This window comes from Ostrea edulis, chromosome 5 (genome assembly GCF_947568905.1).
Source record: "Ostrea edulis chromosome 5, xbOstEdul1.1, whole genome shotgun sequence".
NCBI classification, from domain to species: Eukaryota; Metazoa; Mollusca; class Bivalvia; order Ostreida; family Ostreidae; genus Ostrea; species Ostrea edulis.
Window position 1 is genome coordinate 34,138,024 of NC_079168.1, and position 20,562 is coordinate 34,158,585.

General features: G+C 33.7%; 1 protein-coding gene across 2 annotated transcripts; it reads right to left on the minus strand.

Annotated features, from left to right (window-relative positions):
• Positions 1-1,060: 1,060 nt before the first annotated feature.
• LOC125649232 (uncharacterized) lies at positions 1,061-19,977 on the minus strand. Of its 2 annotated transcripts, none has more exons than XM_056165882.1 (12): positions 19,963-19,977; positions 19,686-19,825; positions 12,456-12,680; positions 11,563-11,874; positions 11,418-11,473; positions 9,777-9,819; positions 6,716-6,844; positions 6,393-6,605; positions 5,903-6,190; positions 4,845-5,009; positions 4,264-4,545; positions 1,061-2,517 (listed from the first exon to the last, which is right to left on the minus strand). In XM_056165882.1, the coding sequence occupies exons 2-12, from the start codon at positions 19,726-19,728 to the stop codon at positions 2,294-2,296; spliced, it is 1,980 nt and encodes a 659-aa protein (XP_056021857.1). In that variant the 5' UTR covers positions 19,729-19,825; positions 19,963-19,977; the 3' UTR covers positions 1,061-2,293. The 2 variants fall into 2 exon arrangements, with proteins under 2 accessions (XP_056021857.1, XP_056021856.1); XM_056165881.1 differs by having other exon boundaries at positions 11,418-11,485.
• Positions 19,978-20,562: the final 585 nt, after the last annotated feature.

The window sequence follows — 20,562 nt, forward strand, 5'->3', positions numbered from 1 at the left end:
TTTCTTCTTTCCCTGTATTTCATAACATGGGCGATCGCAAGATGATCTTCAGCAGCATCTTCCTTCAACTGCTGCAAAAAATTCACGATTTTTGGCCTGTATTCTGAGCCTCTAACGGGCCATGGACATAATGTTGAATCTAAAATAGCCAACAGAGGAATGATCCAAAACTGAACGACTACCAATATTTATAGCTATGTCATAAAAGGTCGCCTACATTTGTACATTTCCCTTAACACAATCGTCCCAACTCCTCAGGAACTTGTGCAAATGTCGACTAGACTAGTCTGAGCTTGTATATTCTCGTAGAAAAATTTCGATTCTGGAGAAATGTTGTACACACATTGTACAGATGTTGTCTAAAATTCGTGTTAAAAAGAAACTGTCGTTCGTTCTAACATCGTGTCAGTATGAAAGAGAACTCAAGCAGACGCCGAACTGATGTCCCCATAATCAAAAACCATCGCAAATTCGTGTATGATTTGGCGAGATATAACTCGCCAGCACTCATGATAAATCATACCTCCAAATTGTGTCAGTGGGATCGGGGCTTAAGGTTACATGTGACTTTTTTGTTTTCGAAAACTGTGAAATAAATAGTTTTTGTAAATTTATGGTTTCCAAAACAAGTTTAAATGTTATATAGTGGTAATATTTCCTGAATAGGTTTAAAGTTGACATTGTACTGATATCACTATTAGGCCTGGTTGGTTCAGTGGTTGCAGATGTGCAAATGCAAAGGTTACGATATCGATTTCCGATTGATCCACTTATTTTTTTTCCCTTCGGTCTTTACTACAATAACTTAGTAATGCACATATATGCATACAACTTTCTGTAATGCATAAAAGTTTACTTTACATTTTACATACCATAACCAGACATTATCAAAGCAATCTAACTCTTGAGCAGACCTGCTAATACACCCTTTTCGAGTTTTTTTTTATGAAATTAAGATGGAAGTGAATTGTACATGAAACGTCATGAAAAATGATATAATGTTGAGAAAAGTTGCATGTATTCTGAATGCATCATTACAAGAAACTGGGTCATAAAAAACTAAATGTTCACTTTTTTATCAATCAGAAACATGATACATAGCATCTTTCATTGCATATGTGCAGTACCAAAATTAGATGTTAGAAATATGTTCATCAATGCGTACATAAACTTCAAGAATTTAATAGTATTCCATGTATTTACAGTATTTGGCACACGTAATTATTATGCAGAATTTCAAAGTAAAATGAATTAAATATACATTATCTACAGTCAATATGATTATACATTCAATGAAAGGTGGAGAAAACGAACAGTGATCAATCTCATAACTCCGATAAGGAATACAAAATTACGAGTTGGGCATATACCATATATTCAATCAAGCTATATCTGCAATATAAATGTATGTGTATAATCTTTATAGATCATAAATAGAAGACTTCCCTTATTAGGTATGATCTATAAATCTTGGCAATATTGCTAAAATATTCAATAATCAAACACATAAATTATGTCAATAGAAATATGTACAGACATGTGATATGAGTTTTTTTAAGAATCTGTTTATCAAAAACCAGCTGCAAATGGAGAGTTTTATCTGATTTACTAATAAAAATGTTCATATAAAATAAAGTATCAATATCACAAATATATGTAACATTTCGTTCACAATGGTTTAATATGTATATACATGCACATGTACAATATACACAAGTATATGTATCAACAACACTTTAGAACAAAAGATCCACCCCAAAATATTTGATATACAATTTTGTAAAACTATTTCCACTGTTTTAATATTGCTAAAAACCATATTAACCCCGTTTCATACATTTCATGTATTAATGACCGATTTACATTCTTGTTTGAACAAAAAATAAAAAATCGCAAGTAAACACGGCAAAAATTTCACTTCATTTGATGCGACTAAAATCTTGGATAATCTATGACCTTAATTATTGATGAAAAACAACTGAATGAAAATTCAGAAAATATATTTCTTTGCAGAAATTAAAGTTGCTGTTGTTTTGTTTTTGCTTTATTTTGTTTGGATGTATAAATTACTTATGATAATGATTTCCGCATGCGATCTTTTGTAAATAAAACCCCCATCCCACACACATTATATACACTATAAATTATCGGGATAATGTACAAATAACAATGTTCAAAATGATTGTCTTGTGTAAAATGAAAACATTAAAGTTTGGATGCAATGGTTAATGAAAAAAGAAGTAATTCTGTCACTCTTTAAAGTATACACATATATATTGTTACATCGAATTTTTCATTCCACATACTTTTGCCAAACCATCATAAATAGCTGTCGATGATTCGCGTTCTCTTGGATATAATTCAGGAAAGTGTTTGCCCTTTCTTTCCGATTCCTCCCTGATGCACTGCTGCATTTCTGCTTAATGTGACTGGGCACATTGTGGATCTTTTCAAATGTTTCGTCGATTATAGATGAATCGATCTCCTCAGATAACGTATCAAAATCCGGAAGTGTCACTGCAAAATCAAAATTTTTATCATAGGGATATCTTGTATTTGTTAGGTAACATTTAAAAGTTTGACTATTCTAGCTTAATTTTGATTAAAACAAGAGGCCCACAGGCCTTATCGGACACCTGATATTAGCTAAAAGTATCACAAGCCCCAAGGACTATGAAATCTATAACACTTTTCCATTTTGCATATCTAATCTAAATTCTAATGTTTAGCAGCAGTATGAAACAAGATGTCTTTCCAAAACAGAAATGCGCCTAACGTATCCATAATACTGAAAGACATTGCATAACATATGATAAAGTAACACTATATGACGATTTTGGACCCGACGTAGAGTTAGACCCTTTCTGTTACGAAATTCCAAAATACAACTTTTGTACACTCCTTTCTTCTTTCCCTAATACCATGGGGAATCAGGTTAGAATAGGTCCTCAGTACCCCCTGCTTGTCGTAAAACGCGACTAAATGCGGCGGTCCTTCGGATGAGACCGCAAAAACCGAAGTCCCGTGTCACAGCAACTGTGACACAATAAAGATCCCTCCCTGCTCAATGGCCATAGGCGCCGAGCATTGGCCTAAATTTTGCAGCCCTTCACTGGTAATGGTGACGTCTACATATGAGTGAAAGATTCGTGAGAGGGACGTTAAACATAATCAATCAATTAATTAATCTTCTTTCCCTAAAATATGCATGAAAATATTAAAATAAAGAACAGTATGTATGTAGATTGTATACAGCACCAGCAAATTAAAGAAGTCTTTCAAATGAAAAAGACAATAAATCATTATAATTTTAGCCCAACCTGGAACCAAAACTCCTACCCCTTGGGTCATAGAATTTACAAATTTGGTAAAAGGTTAATGCTCCTTCTAAATATTTATTCAGTTTCAATTTATTATCAATGATATTAAACAAAATGTTATTTAAATATATGTTTTACACAAAAATATTGTATGTCATATTTGGCCCTACGTTCAAGTCAGAACCTCTTCCCGGGGGATTATGAAATTTAAATTTATGGTAAAAAACATTCCGACTCTGAATTTTTCTCACAGATATACATGGGGAGAGGAGAAGAGTTTTGAAAATGTTCAATCTCTAGCAGTTTTTGCCCACCCCGAAGGCTTCGGGGGTACAGAAGTATTGAAATTTACAATTTGCCCTTCTTGTCCCAAAGATGCTTCATACCAATTTTGAAAATACATTGTACATATAATATACATGAAATTGGAATGGTAGTTATTATCAAACAATTAAAAATGTTCAATTGATAACGCACGATAGACGGCACACGACGACGAGCGCAGACCAATAGCAATAGGTCACCTAAGTGACTCAGGTGACCTGAAAAGGAGTAAAAAACAAATTTCTACAATATTAGTTGAAACCTAGATATAAAGTTTCAATTAATGCCTATCTTGTCGATATTGTACAGATGCTAGAGAGTATTGGAATAGTAGTAAACTCAAATACAATGAGTGTGGAAAGTATTGTTTCCCAAAACTCCATTTCTAGACAATATTTTTGAAATACTTATCGAACACTAATACTTGCTACAATTAAAAGCAAATGACATTGTGTAGTGTATCATGCATGATTTCTCGTGATTACTAACTGTAATCTGAAGATTTTGCTATTTCTTTACATTTACATTGTGCAACAACTTCAAAAAGTGTTCAAATTACATAACATTTTGTGCCTTGTAACAAAATGAGGAATTATAGTTGTAGTATACTAAATGATACCTGGATTTTTATTTGAACATGTCTTGGTGTGATTTGTTTCGTCACAACTTTCCTCTTGTTCACCCACAGAATTCAATATAACATCTCTTGTCGCGTCAGGTAACTGATCGACCACATCTATTACGATGTTACATTTTTCTTCTCGACTTTGAACCAACGTTGTATTGATTCCTTGCCCTTCTATTACTTTCTGCACTTCTCTGTTCCTTAGAAATTGTGTCGGTTCAAGTTCCTCCAGTAAACGCTGTCCCTCCTTAGTGTTTGTCCTCTTTTTTCCGATTTCTGGTTTTTTAAGAAAAAAAACAAAATAATGGGACAATTAAGCAAAAAATATTTTGATACAGTAAATATGACATCATTCCTGTGATAAAATTCCCACGAGAAACATACTGCCATTCAAAAGTACAAAATATTTATACGCCTAAATATACTTAATTGTGGAATACCAATTAAGAGTGAGAATAATCGGGGGGGGGGGGGTTACAATACCATTATTATCTCATGTACATTACATGTGCAGTATTAATAAAATTAAATTTACTTAATGTATCGATAAATAATTAATGCTGCGAAGTCTGTACCTTTTCTTTTCTGCTTATCCTTCATCCGTAAAAACACCTTTGATCCATCTATGACCAACTCCCTTGCCTTTTGACGCACAGTCGACACCATCTTCTTGACATTCTCTACTGTATTTCCCTCGTGCAGACCCGAGCAATGAATGTGAACAAATGTTTGTGCTCTCCCTTCAAAAGAAACTAATCATTCAAAGAGTGTGTCTTTGTATTTAGTAATGTGTACTTAAGTTTACTGCTCATTTATAAATGCACTTTGAATATGAACATATACTTCAAACATTTCGGTTGAGCATCACTGAAGAGACATTATTTGTCGAAATGCGCATCTGGTGCATCAAAATTGGTACCGTATAAGTTTTACATTATGACCCCTGGGTCGAGGCCTCTGCTGGTGGACTGTTAGTTCCCGAGGGTCTCTACAGCCCAGTAGCTAAGTACTTCGTTACTAGCTTGAAAATACGGATGTATATTTAATTGCTGTTATAAGATTTAGAAATTCATTTCAAAATTAAGGATTATCTCCCTCATGCATAGCTCTTATCCTTGGACGAATTTGGCTCCACTTGTTTGGCACGCTGTTTTTGGCTATATTTAGATCTAAAACTTCATAGTTATTTCGGATTTCAAACATTTCGGTTGAGCATCACTGAAGAGACATTATTTGTCGAAATGCGCATCTGGTGCATCAAAATTGGTACCGTATAAGTTTTACTTACTCATCAAGATTTAGGCATCTACAAATGTTAAACACTGCATAACTTACAAAGATTAAACTTGCCTACAGGGTGCCAGATATGGAAAAAATCATTCGAGTTGTAGTTGGAAAAAATGATAGGAAATGGTCTGCATCATTTAAAATAAACGGGAGAAAATATAGAGAACCATACTTGAAGAGTTAATTGGGTTTTTGGGGGGGGGGGGTGTGATTGCGCCGATTAGCTCGCATTTTAACCACAACCAAAGAAAGTAAATTAGAGTTGTAATTTGGTTATATGCAGATCTTAACAAGCTGGTAGTATCAATATGTCAACATGTTAATTGCATTGTAATTTCAAACTTACCAACTGTGATACATTTCTCACTACCGACGAAAATTTTCTTCACACCTTTGCGTGATACACCTGCTTGAAATTCATCTGTGCTTGCCAGTGCCATTAGATCTGTCGCAGGGTTTCCTGGCAACACTCTGAAAATCACGGTTACAGACCCCTTCTCTAATCCAGCGATCATAATTTGGCCAATATCTATTTCAAGGTACTTGGCAATCCACTCTCGGAGATCATATACTTCATCCTGGCATTTCTCTAAATCATTTTCAATATAAAACTTTATGCACTGTTCCTCCGTTGCTGAAAAATACAAAAACCTGTCTGTAATACGTGTATAATATACATTTTATCAGAAACAAAGCCAATGTAAATTGAGTTAGAACGGAATGAAAATTGGAATATCATTCAAATGAAATGCTGAATGAAAATGAAATCCAAGTACTGCCTTGATACATTTGGGTCCATTGTATATTCTAAACAGAAAGAAAATGTTCATACTTACATTTTCCTGATAGAGGTTTTGATTGGAAATACAGCAATGGAAATCGATGCTTTGACGCAAATTCGAAGCATTCTTCACTAAGCTGATGTGCAGAACATTTCTCAAATATCCATTGCAGAAAATACAAGTTATATTCAATCTTGAAATTAGCTTGAAGATGTCGGAAAAGGCTTGATGTGTCCAAATTTCTCAATGTATTTTCATCGATGAAATCTGAAATGATTTACATCAAAAATAATAATCCATAACTATGAAGAGAATTAATTTGCTAACAATTTGCATAGTGATTTCATACGGTTGAATAATCATATAGAAAATTGTACCTTTCAAGGCCATTTTCATTGAAGTAAGGATATCGTCCGTGACTGAGCCTCCTAATTTATCCAGAAATTCAACAATAACACCATCCTCATCATCGTTTTTAAGGATTTCTATTTCCGTCTCAGTATCGCCTTGAAATGAAAAGTATAAATATTTGTAAGTTAAAATTGATATTTATTTCTTTTGTAAATATGTTCATCTGCTGAGCTGTAGTATAGAGTTCCAATCTCCAATACAAGACTGTTTGGGAAAGGAAGGATATTAGTTGTTTTTTCATGAGACCTCGAAAACCGAAAACCGTAGCTCTCGTCCCGATAAAAAAAAATGTGATGTATCCATTTTGAAGTTCAAGTCCTCATCAAGCCACCAAAATTACTGTTTGCCTAAACAATTGTCTTTCCTACCTGAATGCTTTATTGACAAAAATCATTTCTAGGGTAAGAAATTTCTTATAAAGGCAATATAGACCAATGACCATTACATTGTTTATGGCAAAAAATATAATTATCATTACCTTAACACCATGAATAATTAAGTCTGGATTTCTCTAAAGAAACTTAAGTCTAAAGTTTTCAAATAGAAGAAAACTCAAGCTAAAGTTTGCAATTTTTCGAGAAATCTCAAGCCAGGCGTGTAGCAACAGGGGATATCCCTGTTTTTTAGCAAATCTTTTTTTATTATTACTTTCACCCGCAAAGACCACTCTTTTACACACAGTTTTATTTACTGATTGGTTTTCCTACAACACACCAGCTCATTCCTACTTTTTGGCTGTCGTAAAATGTAGTGAAAATATTGATTTTGAACAACTCTACCACCCACCCACCCCAATTTTAGGATTTTGAGCTTTGGTCTGAATTAACTTGTCCAGACTTTTTATATAGTCTGGATGCTACACACCTTATGATACTGACATGTTTAAATTTGCATGTTTTCTACTTTAAATGATAATGAATGTTATATCTCAATGATAATGTGATAACGATAAAGGATGAATAATAAACCAGTAAAATCTTATATGCATGAAAAGTGGAGAATTTATACGATAATATTTTTAATGGAAAACTTTCAAATTTACCCTATTTAGTTTTTAAAAGTAGTTTTAGTAGAAAGTTATCTGAAAAATAAAATCTGTTAGACTTTAACGCACGAACTACAGATCAGTAGTCGACACGTAAACCTACCTAAGCTACCCACTACGCATTTAGATTTAAAAGGAATAATCATGTATTGCTAATTTTGACATTTTCATTCAAGCTTCGAAATGGAAGTCAGCCATTATGACGATGTATCATTCCTCCTTAAGTCATACTACTTGATAAATCGTTTATGATATAAATAAGTCGTTAAAGTGATGTCACTAAATGTCAAAAGATTCCAATATGGTATCCCATGATATGTGTTTGATATGTTGATATAAACGCTCGTTGACGTATTATGGCCAAGGCGATACATTCGGACTTTTCCCACTTATAATACCTGTTTGTGTTCCTGTGTATTTCATTTCCACCCGGGTTATACGTTAGAAATCAATAGAGGACAACTTGTTGTTTCCTTGCTGAGCATATTATAGTACAACTAGCTATAGTCAACGTATAATTAACAATTTCTTGGTCAAGAAGGGTACATGTAGCTCTATAAGACGAAACAGAGCGCAAGTTGTGGGTGAATAGCAAAATTTCATCATATTCATATATTGCATTATTGACAAAGTCTGTAAAGGGTTTTGTAATTTTTGTAAACTTACCTATTACCTAAATCTAAATAACATTTCTATAAAAATTGGTAACTAGAATTCTTCATAAAGTACCTACTTGATGCAAGGTGAAGATAACGAACAGTGATCAATCTCATAACTCCTATAAGCAATACAAAATAGATAGTTGGGCAAACACGGACCCCTGGACACACCAGAGGTGGGATCAGGTGCCTAGGAGGAGTAAGCATCCCCTGTTGACCGGTCCCACCCGCCGTGAGCCCTATACCCTGATCAGGTAAACGGAGTTATCCGCAGTCGAAATCAGTGTGCCAAGAACGACTTAACAATCGGTATGAAACACGTCAGACAGCATTTGACTCAATGCAAGATTGTACTGACGAAGTAGATCGTTATAACGACCATAGAATTTGCGAAATGCTGACTTAATCGAGACTTGAAATCCCTGTACCATCAACTTGTTTGTCAGTAGCTTACCTCGATTTAAAAACTGACTATACGCAGAACAAGCTCTTACATATCGAATCAGTTGAGATATATAAACACCATATGCAGGTGATAATGGAATATTGGTACATAAATATGGGAAGTTGACGATGGAGAAGCTGAAATCATCCCGTTTGTCATACAGTTGAGTTGTCAGTTTGCCGTTAATGTCTACTTTCAATAAAATATCTAAGTATGAAGCAGAAGTGGACGACTCTGTGGTGTCCTTTATTTCGAGCTCACAGGTGATATATCAAATCGACATGAATGAAAGCTATCATTGTTAATAGACAAAACGTCATCGATATATCTAAAAGTCGAATTGAAGGCCACAGCGAGAGATTTTTTCTTCTCACGTAGTTTTTTAATAAATTCTGCTTCATATGAATATAAAAACAGGTCAGCTAACAAAGGAGCACAATTCGTGCCCATGGGAATTCCAACAGACTGTTGGAAGACCTGATCACCAAAGACCACGAACATATTGTCAATGAGGAACTCTAGCATATTTTTTATTTCAACTTCAGAGTACTTGTGCGTGGAACCAGAGTGGTGATTAACAAAGTAAGTTTTTGAATGACTGATCACTAGATATGAATATTTCCGTTTTCCGTTTTTGTTGAAGAAGCAACGGTCTATAATGTCAAAAAGTCTAGTCTTTAATTTATCGCGAGGAATGGTCGTGTATAGTGTTGAAAAGTCATAGGTTTTAATGTTTTTGGTTTGGGGAAAATTCTGCGATTTCAAGTTTACTTAAAGTTCTTTAGAATTTTTTAGAATCCATATTAGATTAAAACCACTTCTGGCATATGTAATCACACAGTAAGCTTGAAGTTTAACATGTATAATCATTAATTTACCTTTTTCATCTGTAACTTGTTGGTACTTTTCAACCTCTGCTCTCTAAAAATCAAGTGTATTTGACAGCAAAGTATGGAATAATACATAAAAGAGCATCAACGGTTCTTCATTCATCAATAAAAGTGAATCAATGAAATGCAATATTTAGTCAGATTGGTCTTTCAATTCGATTCTTAATCACAAACAGAACAAAACTTCATAAAGCTGTAAAGTTTCATATATATATATATATCTTGTGCATCAAAATTGGTACCGTATAAGTTTTACATTACAACCCATGGGTCAAGGCTTCTACGTATAAGTTTTACAAATATATTTAACAGTCAATACTTCCTAATTATGTTAGAACATCATAAGAAATCACTACAATTATGAATTTATATAGCTCTAGCTCTCTCTCTCTCTCTCTCTCTCTCTCTCTCTCTCTCTCTCTCTCTCTCTCATTCTAGTCTCGACATTGCGACTTTTAATCTCTTTTTTTTTAAAAGGGGGGTGATAATAATCATCAATGGTAAGGACTACCAAATGTTGTTTTGAAAGTAATCACTCTATATCATTATCTACCCACCATTTTATTTCATAATCACATTGTTTTGGAAGTGTTCCCTCTAAATTTATGACTTCTGTAATTTTCAAGAATAATTCTATTTTCATCCCGACCCGACCATGGTACAAACTCTCTACACCATTTGACGTCAGTAAACACGCTTTACATCAAAACCACCATTTTTATCACCCAGTACAACAGTGTATCATTCTTGTCACCAATGTAGTTTATTGATACTTGTCGTTTTTCGTGGTGTGTGTTATTTGTTTATGTAATATACGTCTCTTGATAAAGACGCGGGTTGCGTCGAAAATTTGAGTTTTAAATAACCAACAGTGTTGTGGCCTTTCCAGTGCTTTTATAAATTTCTTTACTGGCCTTGTATCTTCTCAGATTCGACACTTTAAAAAAAGTAGGGTGTTGTTGGATTTAAGTGCTTTTATATATATATATATATATATATATATGTGTGTGTGTGTGTGTGTGTATGTATATATATATATATATATATATATATATATATATATATATACTGTTTTCCCCTAAAATAGCTTTAAAACTTCATTGTTATTTTGGATTCCAAACATTTCGGTTGAGCATCACTGAAGAGACATTATTTGTCGAAATGAGCATCTGGTGCATCAAAATTGGTACCGTATAAGTTTTACACATATATACTGTACGTACAAAATGATAAATTGTGCAGACCAAATTTGTTGGTTATGTCTTCTTTATTTCACAAGTCTTAATGTCTAATGTTAATAAAAACCATCTACTAATGTTGTTTTCATTATGATTCTCTCATGTATGTCCTTTCCGAGTGCATGCTTTGGAAACTTAAAGTAGCTGATACTTGTACCCAAAACAATTGAGAACACGATGTTACTGCCAAGCTAATAATATTTCAGCAATGCTCCGAAGGGATATAGTATTCATTTCTATATTCACATACTATATGGATTTGTCTTACAAGCTTATTTAGTTAACGTATGACTTACAGATTTTTGATGATTTATGAAGTTGTTTTGCCTTTTTGTTATAAAAAAAAATTGATCTGTGCAAAAAAAAAATAATATAATTCTAATAATTTTACCTTCAAATGAGCTTCCTTTATTACTGTTGGAACTGTAACTTCTTCTGTTCTCTTCCCTACAATATTACCTTAAGATATCAAAACATACTATTTTGTATCTCCGCATACAAAATATCAAGACTTTTTTATATATTTTTTCATTTACCCGGCTCATACACGACTTCTCCGTTAATGGTCACTTTGAATACTCTGTGAGTCAGTCGTCTGAATAGCATCACTCGGTACGTGATGTTCTTCAGTGACTTCCTGTCCAAAAGTATTGTTCTCAAGTTCGGAATGAAAGCACTCCGAATCATGAAAGTTAGTATAATGCTTCCTTTACGTATCCCAACAAGTAGCATGTCATCTGGCTTTACTCCAAGAACCTTCGCTAAAGATTTGCGAAGGATGTCTAGATCGCCTTTATTATAGGCGTTAATATTTTCACATTGGATGTGGTATTCAACTTTTTGAAAACCTGCAAAGTATAGAAGAAATGTTGTTGTTTTTTCATAGATGATCAGTTTTTAAATCGAGTCAGCTTACTGACTAACAAATTGATGCTACAGGGTCTTCAACAATATCATTTAAAGTCAGCATTTCACCAATTCTATGGTCGTTATAACGATCTAATTTGCCAATAGAACCTGTCATTGGGTTGAATGCTGTCTGACGAGTTTCATGCTGATTGTTAGGCCATTCTTAGCACACTGATTTTGGCTACGAATTACTCCGTTTATTTGATCAATATTTAGAGCTCACAGTGGATGTGACCGGTCGACAGTCACACCCACCGTAAGCCCTATATCCCGATCAGGTAAACGAAGTACTTAATCCGCAGTTAAAATCAGTGTACCAAGAAAGGCCTAACAATCAGTATGAAACATGTCAGACAGCATATCGCCCAATGATATGCCGTATTAGCAAATTAGGTCATTATAACGATCATAGAATTGGTGAAATGCTGACTTTAAATGAGACTGTTTTATCACACTACTGAAATAAGAAAAAGATTGAAATTCATCATACAAACAAATTGTATCTGCTTTGTTCGCTTACCCTTCAAATTCTTTGTACATTTCTGGAAATAAAAGATATCCCTTGCTTTCTTTCCATAATTCAAGCATTTCTCATACAGTGTTTCATCAGGAGGAGCGATTGCTAGGGAATATGCTTGAAGTATGGCCAGATTATTGTAAAGGGATAACTTTCTATCCATATACTCCAATAGTCCGAAGGCAGTAGATATATCTCCAAGATCATCCTCCAACCCTTCAATTCGATCTAAATAATAACAAGGATGTTTAGCCACAACATTCAACTATTTCGATTAGATGAACAGGAAGATGATGTCTACAAAGCCTGATATATTGCATACTTTCATTGAAATTGAAAATCCTTCACTATATCCATGTTAATCAGTTTCGAAAAATATCCATTCAGCGGATTTTTTGGGCTCAGAATGAAACTGAAATAATACATATTCTTGACAAGACACATGCAATAATATTATCTTTGCCTTTAAATGCTTTAAAATTATCAATATCATATCTGTATCTTCTGAGTATTTGATTCTTCATTGACATTTTAAGCAAAAACGTAAAGGGATTGTGATCCCTAGAAACATGAATTGTATGCACCGTAACATTCACGTAAACATCAAAATGTTGTAAAGCTAACAACAAATAAGACACCTTTTCTCAATGTAATGAATTGTTTTGACATTTTGTAAGTTTCTTTTAAAAAAGAAACGCCTCTATCTACATTGTCATTATGTTCTTGAAACAAAACATCTTCGACTATTAGTCCACACTACCGGGGTAGCAACAACAGTACGCTGGAATTCCTTTAAAATCTGGGAATGAGAGAACTGGACAACTCATATGGATATATTTAATTTTCTAAAAATGATTCATCAAAATCCTTTGTCCATTTAAACAATTTTGACAAACTTTTCTGTAGAGACCAGTCATAGCCAAACTCTCAATAACTCGTTCTTGTTTGTAGTAATCGGGAACTTTGCTATAGTTTCCACTTTAGACATAATAGGTATACCATAACTTTGGTCTACTTTATGGCCTAAATATTCTACACAGTAGCATGACAAAAGTCACTCTCCACAAAGTTCAGAAATATGATCACTTTAGCAAAAATCTTTACCAATGTACACATGATTCGGAGATGTTCGACCATGTTTTGCTGTACAATGTATAATGACATTAACGATATATGCTATACATCCTTATATTATGAATAAGGGAGTAAATCATCCTCTGGAAGGTAGCTGGATGATTTTCAACCCAAAGGGCATCACCCTGTACTGCAATATTCCATCGGGAGTCAAAAATACAGAAATTTCTTTAGTTCTTTAGTTAAGGGTACTTCCCAGTAACTTTTCAGCAGGTCGAATTTATTGACATTTCATCAATAAAGTCATCAATTCTGGGGATCGGATGAGTGTTTTGTGACATTGTTTACTTTCCCGAAGTCATTACACAATCAGTAGGCACCGTCAAGTTTCGGTACAAGAATGCAAGGTGAGCTCTAATCACTTTCAGTTGGATATATAATGTCATTGTCCAGCATTTACTGCATTTTGGTTATTTAATACTGTAACTTTGGTGCATTCAAGCGATATGGAAAGGCAAAGCAACACCTACTATAACATCATGACAAGCAGCATGGTCTGGTTTGAAACATCCAAAAAGATTGAAGGATAAGGAGTCATCAGATATTGTACTTGTTCTTTGGCGAATATTCAAATGTTCAAGATTTACATCTTGAATTTCGTAGTTCTTTAAACGGACATTCTGACTGAAGTCCTTTTCACTGATATCTATATTGACATCATTTTTAGTATGATCTTGAAATGTTTAACATTGGCCGAAATCAAAACTGATTTTGGTTACATATATCAAAATTCTTTCAACTTATTAGTGTGACAAACTCGTTTTATTCTTTATGTGATTCTGGTGTCTTAACCATTATATGTGACAAGCCATGAGATTTTGGGTCCAAATGAGGAATTTATCAAAAATTGAGATTTTCACTTTAAAATGACACACATGTATGCCTAATTGCGCATTGAAAATTTTATGGTCTTATCTTGCATGGTTCCGGAGATATGACGTCACGAATATGATGTATTATGGTGTAGAATTTCATTAATTTAGAAGTAACACTTGAAACTCAATGATGCACACAATTTGAAGTCAATTCTAAACAATGTTACGATATTTATTAAGAACAAACACGTTTTGTCAATATTTTCTCTAAAGTGTATCATACAGACATTATCTTAGCTAACAGCTGCCATAGGAAACATTCCCATTAGAATACTGTCACTATAGCAACCATTACAAATATATAATTATAAATGAAAAATCGTGTTTCTTTAACTTTCTCAGTAAGTAAAATTATTTACAGGTAGAAAAAATACTGATTGCATGTAGCGCTATGTTGCAAAATATTTCAACTCAATAGATAATAACTACCAATATCCATGCAGTCAAACTCCATACACCATACTATCAAGGTTATACAATATCTATATATAACATGGTGAAACATGGCTGCCTTGTATCGCATTAGATGTAGATAATTCTCTCTTATAATTTAATAATTATTCTTACCTGCTTCTAAAGTTAGCATGCCAAGTTTGTATTTTAAACTAACTCAATCATGATAGATTTAAAAGCTAATAAGAATGATAACATACAAATGTCTTAAAATTGTTGTATTATACCGGGTATCAAGTTTTATTGTAACTATGAGCATTTAATCATGATTAACATTATAATGTACAAGTAACAAGTTAACTTTGTGTAACTTTGACTGGTCAATGTTGTCAATTTATAATTGGAATCATTCAATGCAATTAAGTTGCATTTTTCATCGCAAATAGGCTGACCAATATTTCACAGACGTACTAATTTGTTTGGAAAAAAATGAAAACTGATACATGTACTTTATTCAAAGTATATAGTATGTACTGGGACTTACGATATTCTATGCTACTGAAGTAAACATTCAAAGCAACTTTCATAAGTATAATCAAGTGTTATAATATTTTTTGTCTCTCCTGAAATGATAAGTCGTATATTGAATTATATTTAGCACTCAATAAATTAAATTTATCAGAATTTAGTTTAATTTTCTGTTTTCAGGCAAAATTATTTCCATAGACCTGATTGGAATTCGTGTTGATTTACTTATCGAATTAAATCTTAAAATATATATAATCTTTCTATCGTGAGACAATAACAGATATTCAAGAATGTAAAATGCCAAATTCCTATGCATAAATGACAAAGCTCCGACACTTCTTTGATGTTTTAAAGAAAAGAGTGACCCAATTTTCGGACCATATTGTTTGTTGTTTGTTAATTAACGTCCCGTCGAGATTTTTTCACTCATACTGAGACGTCATCAGCTGTAGGTGAAGTACCTACGCTCAGGACCATAGCAGTGAATGTTTTTAACGTGCCAATGCCAGCCGTGACAGTTTTAAGGTCATATCAAAAAGATCCGTGATTCTCACTTCTAAATACCGAGCGTTTGGAGGAGCAATCACTACCTATATTAGAGTCTTAGGTTTGACGCGGCCTTGGCACGAGCGGAGCTCGAACTCACGACCTCCCGGTTACAATACCATTGAGCTGCCGCTACTGGTCCAGAGCATAACATGACTAGTGAACTTTGTGTATATCTATATATAGTTAAAACTGTAATGGAATGCTTCTTGTAGGGGTACAACTTGGATAACCCACAAAATCAAATCATGCATTATATACTTGGCATGCGTATTATTTACATGTTTCAACTGTATTACATGTTCGTATATTACCCCCCCCCCCTTAACACACAAAACAGTTGGTATAAATTGGATATTAGTAAATGAATTGATACTGAAATTATATTCATGAGCTATCATTTCTACAGGTAATACAAAATTCCATCGCCAGATACCCACGGCTGATCTCGTCTTCTACTCGTCAAGTGATTATCCGACGATGGCAGATTTCTTGAATTTTCATAATCGATGCACTACTATATCTATGTTGATAATTAATCATGGACCTATAAACATTGAGGTTGCCGATGCACAATTGAATTCATTACATACAAATGGAAACTAAAATATAGATTAATAAATATATCATTTTCATTTTTATGTATATTAGATAGAAAGAACTAGAGAGGGTGATTTTGGCATCGTATACATCGTCATGTATCCTTTTTTGTTATATCCAATTGGAAAGTCTTTATTGCTTGCAAAGTTCCATGCCTTGGCTGGTTGCCGCCTCTCACTTTTTGTTAATAGCAAGCTATGAATTCAACCTTCCCCCCCCCCCCCCCATCCTTTCCAATATTTTATCTGGCTGTCACACCCTTTTCAATTTTGGAGCTATGTTCCTGTCATCACATTGTTCTCGGTGGTGATCTCTCTGCATTTTAGCATTGTTTAACAAATGTAAAAATATACTTGCGTATTTATTTTTTTCTCCTATAATGCCTGTTGAATCAAGCTCACAGAATATATAATTGTTTATTTCTGTTTTTCATCATTATAATTAATTAATCACCCCCATAACTACCATTGCTCTCAGATACACTCGAATATCGTGCAGGAAAGAAAACCCGGGTTGTTTCTTCGTTGTCGTATACAATGGATGATGGAATAGTGCAGAATACAGACACTCGATGTACAGCTCGATTGACTCACACTGAAAGTTTTTACATTTGATCTGTCACATTCCTATTTAGCACAAATGTTTACAAAATCGCAAACTACGTCTTTCTTATAGGGAGAAAAACGCATCTTACTTTCACTTTTGTAAAGGCCAATAACTCCCGTTATATATTCTACGAACATTCTCTTCTGGGGCTAAAAATTAAAGTTCTGAATTTAGGCACTTGTAAGTACTATATATATTAAATATTTTCTCTTAAACCTTGATAAACCAAAATATGAAAAAAGCAAAAAAAACAAAACAAACAATACAACCTCTGCGGAATTTTTTAACGTGCTGAACAATATACGATGTTTGTGACATTATTTCGCAATTACCTCATTTGGACCCAAAGTCTCATGACGCGTCATATATAGATCACATTACTAGGTTTTCTTTCAATTTCATAATGGTCATAATATCTGGCCTGTAAACGATGAGCAGGATGAGTCAAAAATACAAAATCCTTATTTAATGGTTTAAAAATTCTCCTCCTGACATCTTTGTCATACCATACTTTCATTCTTTAAAACGTAGATATGTGGTTTAAAAGAATAAGGGCACTGGATTTAGTCAACCACCTTTCGTTCAACTATTTTAAGGACCTCTGGCTGTATGATCAAACACAAGTTCAAAGTGACGAATCAAAAAGAGGTGAACTCCATGATTCCAATCATACTAATAACAATATGCCTTAATCATAGTTAAGGTTCAAGCGTCCCTGATAACTCAAGATGATAAGCAATGGAATCATACTAACTCTAATCATCCATGACCCAGTCATCAAATTACAACCCTATTTAGACTGAATGACCTTTGGTATTTCTATAAAACTAAAAAAAAACTTGGTAAGGACCTTAAATATGGTCTTTTGCTTCATATTTCTAGGAATGATATTTTCTGGAAATCGAGTGGACATACACATGATAGTAAGTAAATGCTGGTTCCCTAAACTAGCCATAGGCAAAGGTCCTACATAAGCCACCAACGTTCAATTAAAGGTTCTTCAAAAGTTGGAATGGGTTGGAGAGTGTTAGATGGTATTTTCTGATTAGGTTTACCTACCATCTGATAAACATGATACGCCTTCCAAATTCAGAAACATCCTTTCACAACTTGGGTCAATGCAAGTGATTGACACTTACATTACTACCCATGAGTGTGGCGCGAGTCAAACTCATGAGTAGACCAACATCTGGTAAATGATACTTTGTATTTCTTTAGGATGCATCAGATTGTCGAAATTTTCGCATATGGATGCCTTTTTATGTAGTAGAACTCTCTGACTATGGCGATCTCTTCTGGTGAAAGCCATTCTTGCTAAGTTGGACAATATCGGGGTATTTGTTTTGCTTAGAAAAAACTGCTCTCGGCTGAGGGTGTCTTTGTTCTGGTTTAATTGCTCCCGCGGCGGGACATTGAACAATATACAATCAGCCAACTTGCTCTATCTGCTCTTTCATTTCCTTTGTCTATGCTCCTTCTTTTCTCTCTACACTCTTTTGGGTATCTTTTTTTCTCTCTCTCCAATTTCATTTTCTCTCTATGCTCTGTCATTTTTATTTATTTCAAGCTCTAATCGTATTTTCTGTTTTTCTTTTTCCTAATGATTTCATTATTCTAACTTTAATTGAACTCCAATTCTGTCATTTTCACATGTTTAATAATTTGTTTTGGAAAACCATGTCTCAAAAATTCCTTCCTTTAAACTTCTTCTACAACCTTAAATTTATCTTATTTTTTCATATTAGATTTACCTCTAACCCGAAGTGTACACCTTTTACTATTATCAACTCATTCTTTTTCAAAGCATCAAAAACCAAAACTGTCGGCGAATCAACAAATTCTGTGATCGAAAGCATGTTGATTTCTGCTGACAACTAATTGAAATTAATTAAAGAAATATTTACATCTGGAAAAATTCTTTATTCTGGACGAACCCCCTCATGTTATGAATCAGAATAACAAAAGTCCATCGAATACTGTATAGATAGCACCGTTGAGAGATTTAATAAACCTATCAATTACATTTCAAAATATCAATGAAAAAAATTAACTTACAGTAAATTTCACACAAAATTCATAAAGTACATTGTTCACTTAAAGCGCTGTTGAAATCATGTGTCATGTCCCAATGATTTGATATCAATTGTAATTCTGAAAATTGCTTCTAACCACAAACTTTTCAGTCTGTTTATACTAAAACGACAATTCTAGAGAGTCCCATCCTACAAATTATAAACAGGCTATTTATTTATCATCCCAAACGTCGATCAAACACAGAACTTCCAAATTCTTATCTAGGTCGTATGTTTCAATAAGCAACATCTCGTACACATATTCCAAGTATTTCCCACATTTTATTCTACCATAGTGTCATTTTAACGGTAGTAAAACAAAGAAATGCTTTACGGAGAAGTTTTCCCCAAAAAATACTTACCCTCTTCAAATCATTGCTTAATCGTTTAAACATGCATGTTTAAGTATATGGGGAAAATCATTATTCATGTAAATATTTCCGGAGAGAAGACAAACTCGTAAGAAATCATTGGATTACCTTTTAAAAGTGTTTTCATTTCCTCTAACGTCCCAGGAGTCATATCTTTGCTTACATCACGAAGGAAGGCATTGAATTCTTGTCTGATAATTTGACGATGGCCTCCAGGTTTTTAATACTCTTACCAGCTTTCTTCTCTTCTGCAAAACATACACCATTAATTTAAAAGTAAAAATGCAAATTCATTAAAAACACATAAAATGTTTACTTTTGAATAAACTACAATGTAGATTTTGGAGTAAGTATGTTTGTTGTTGTTGCTCTTAGTATATGTTACCATTTTCCATATTGATATGTGTCTCGGGTCTCTTCTTTGTTCTGTATTTTTGCCCTCCATTATCTCCTAAACATTAAAACTCATCATCTAATTTAGTCCAATGAAAAACATAATTGACAGAATCTTAATGCATATATTTTATTACTGTGATTTCAAGATATAGTTGTATACTTTTGTTGTTTCTTTGCACATCATTTATATACAAAAAAGCGTTGTTTTTAATATTAAAACCTGTTTCTACTCCAGAATCACTTCCTAGGGTGGATTCGGACGCCCCCAGCACATCAACGTATGCTGGATTGTTTTCTGGATTGTCTTCTGCAGATTGGGTCTCCAGCATTGCTTCAGAGAAAAATACAGTGCATATTTTATCATCAATAAACAAGGTCGTGAAAAATGTGCAATGAACATTTGAAATCATTCATTAGGAACAATATAATGAGAAACTCTAAATAGGAGTCATGCTCTTTGGTAGTCCAACAAATGGTCGTTCCTGTGAAATATGAGGTAAGAAATTATCTTTGCTAAAGGAAGTATGCTACACCAGAGAAATTTAAGATGCATGAAAGGTGGAGGATATGTACAACATTATTTTGAAAT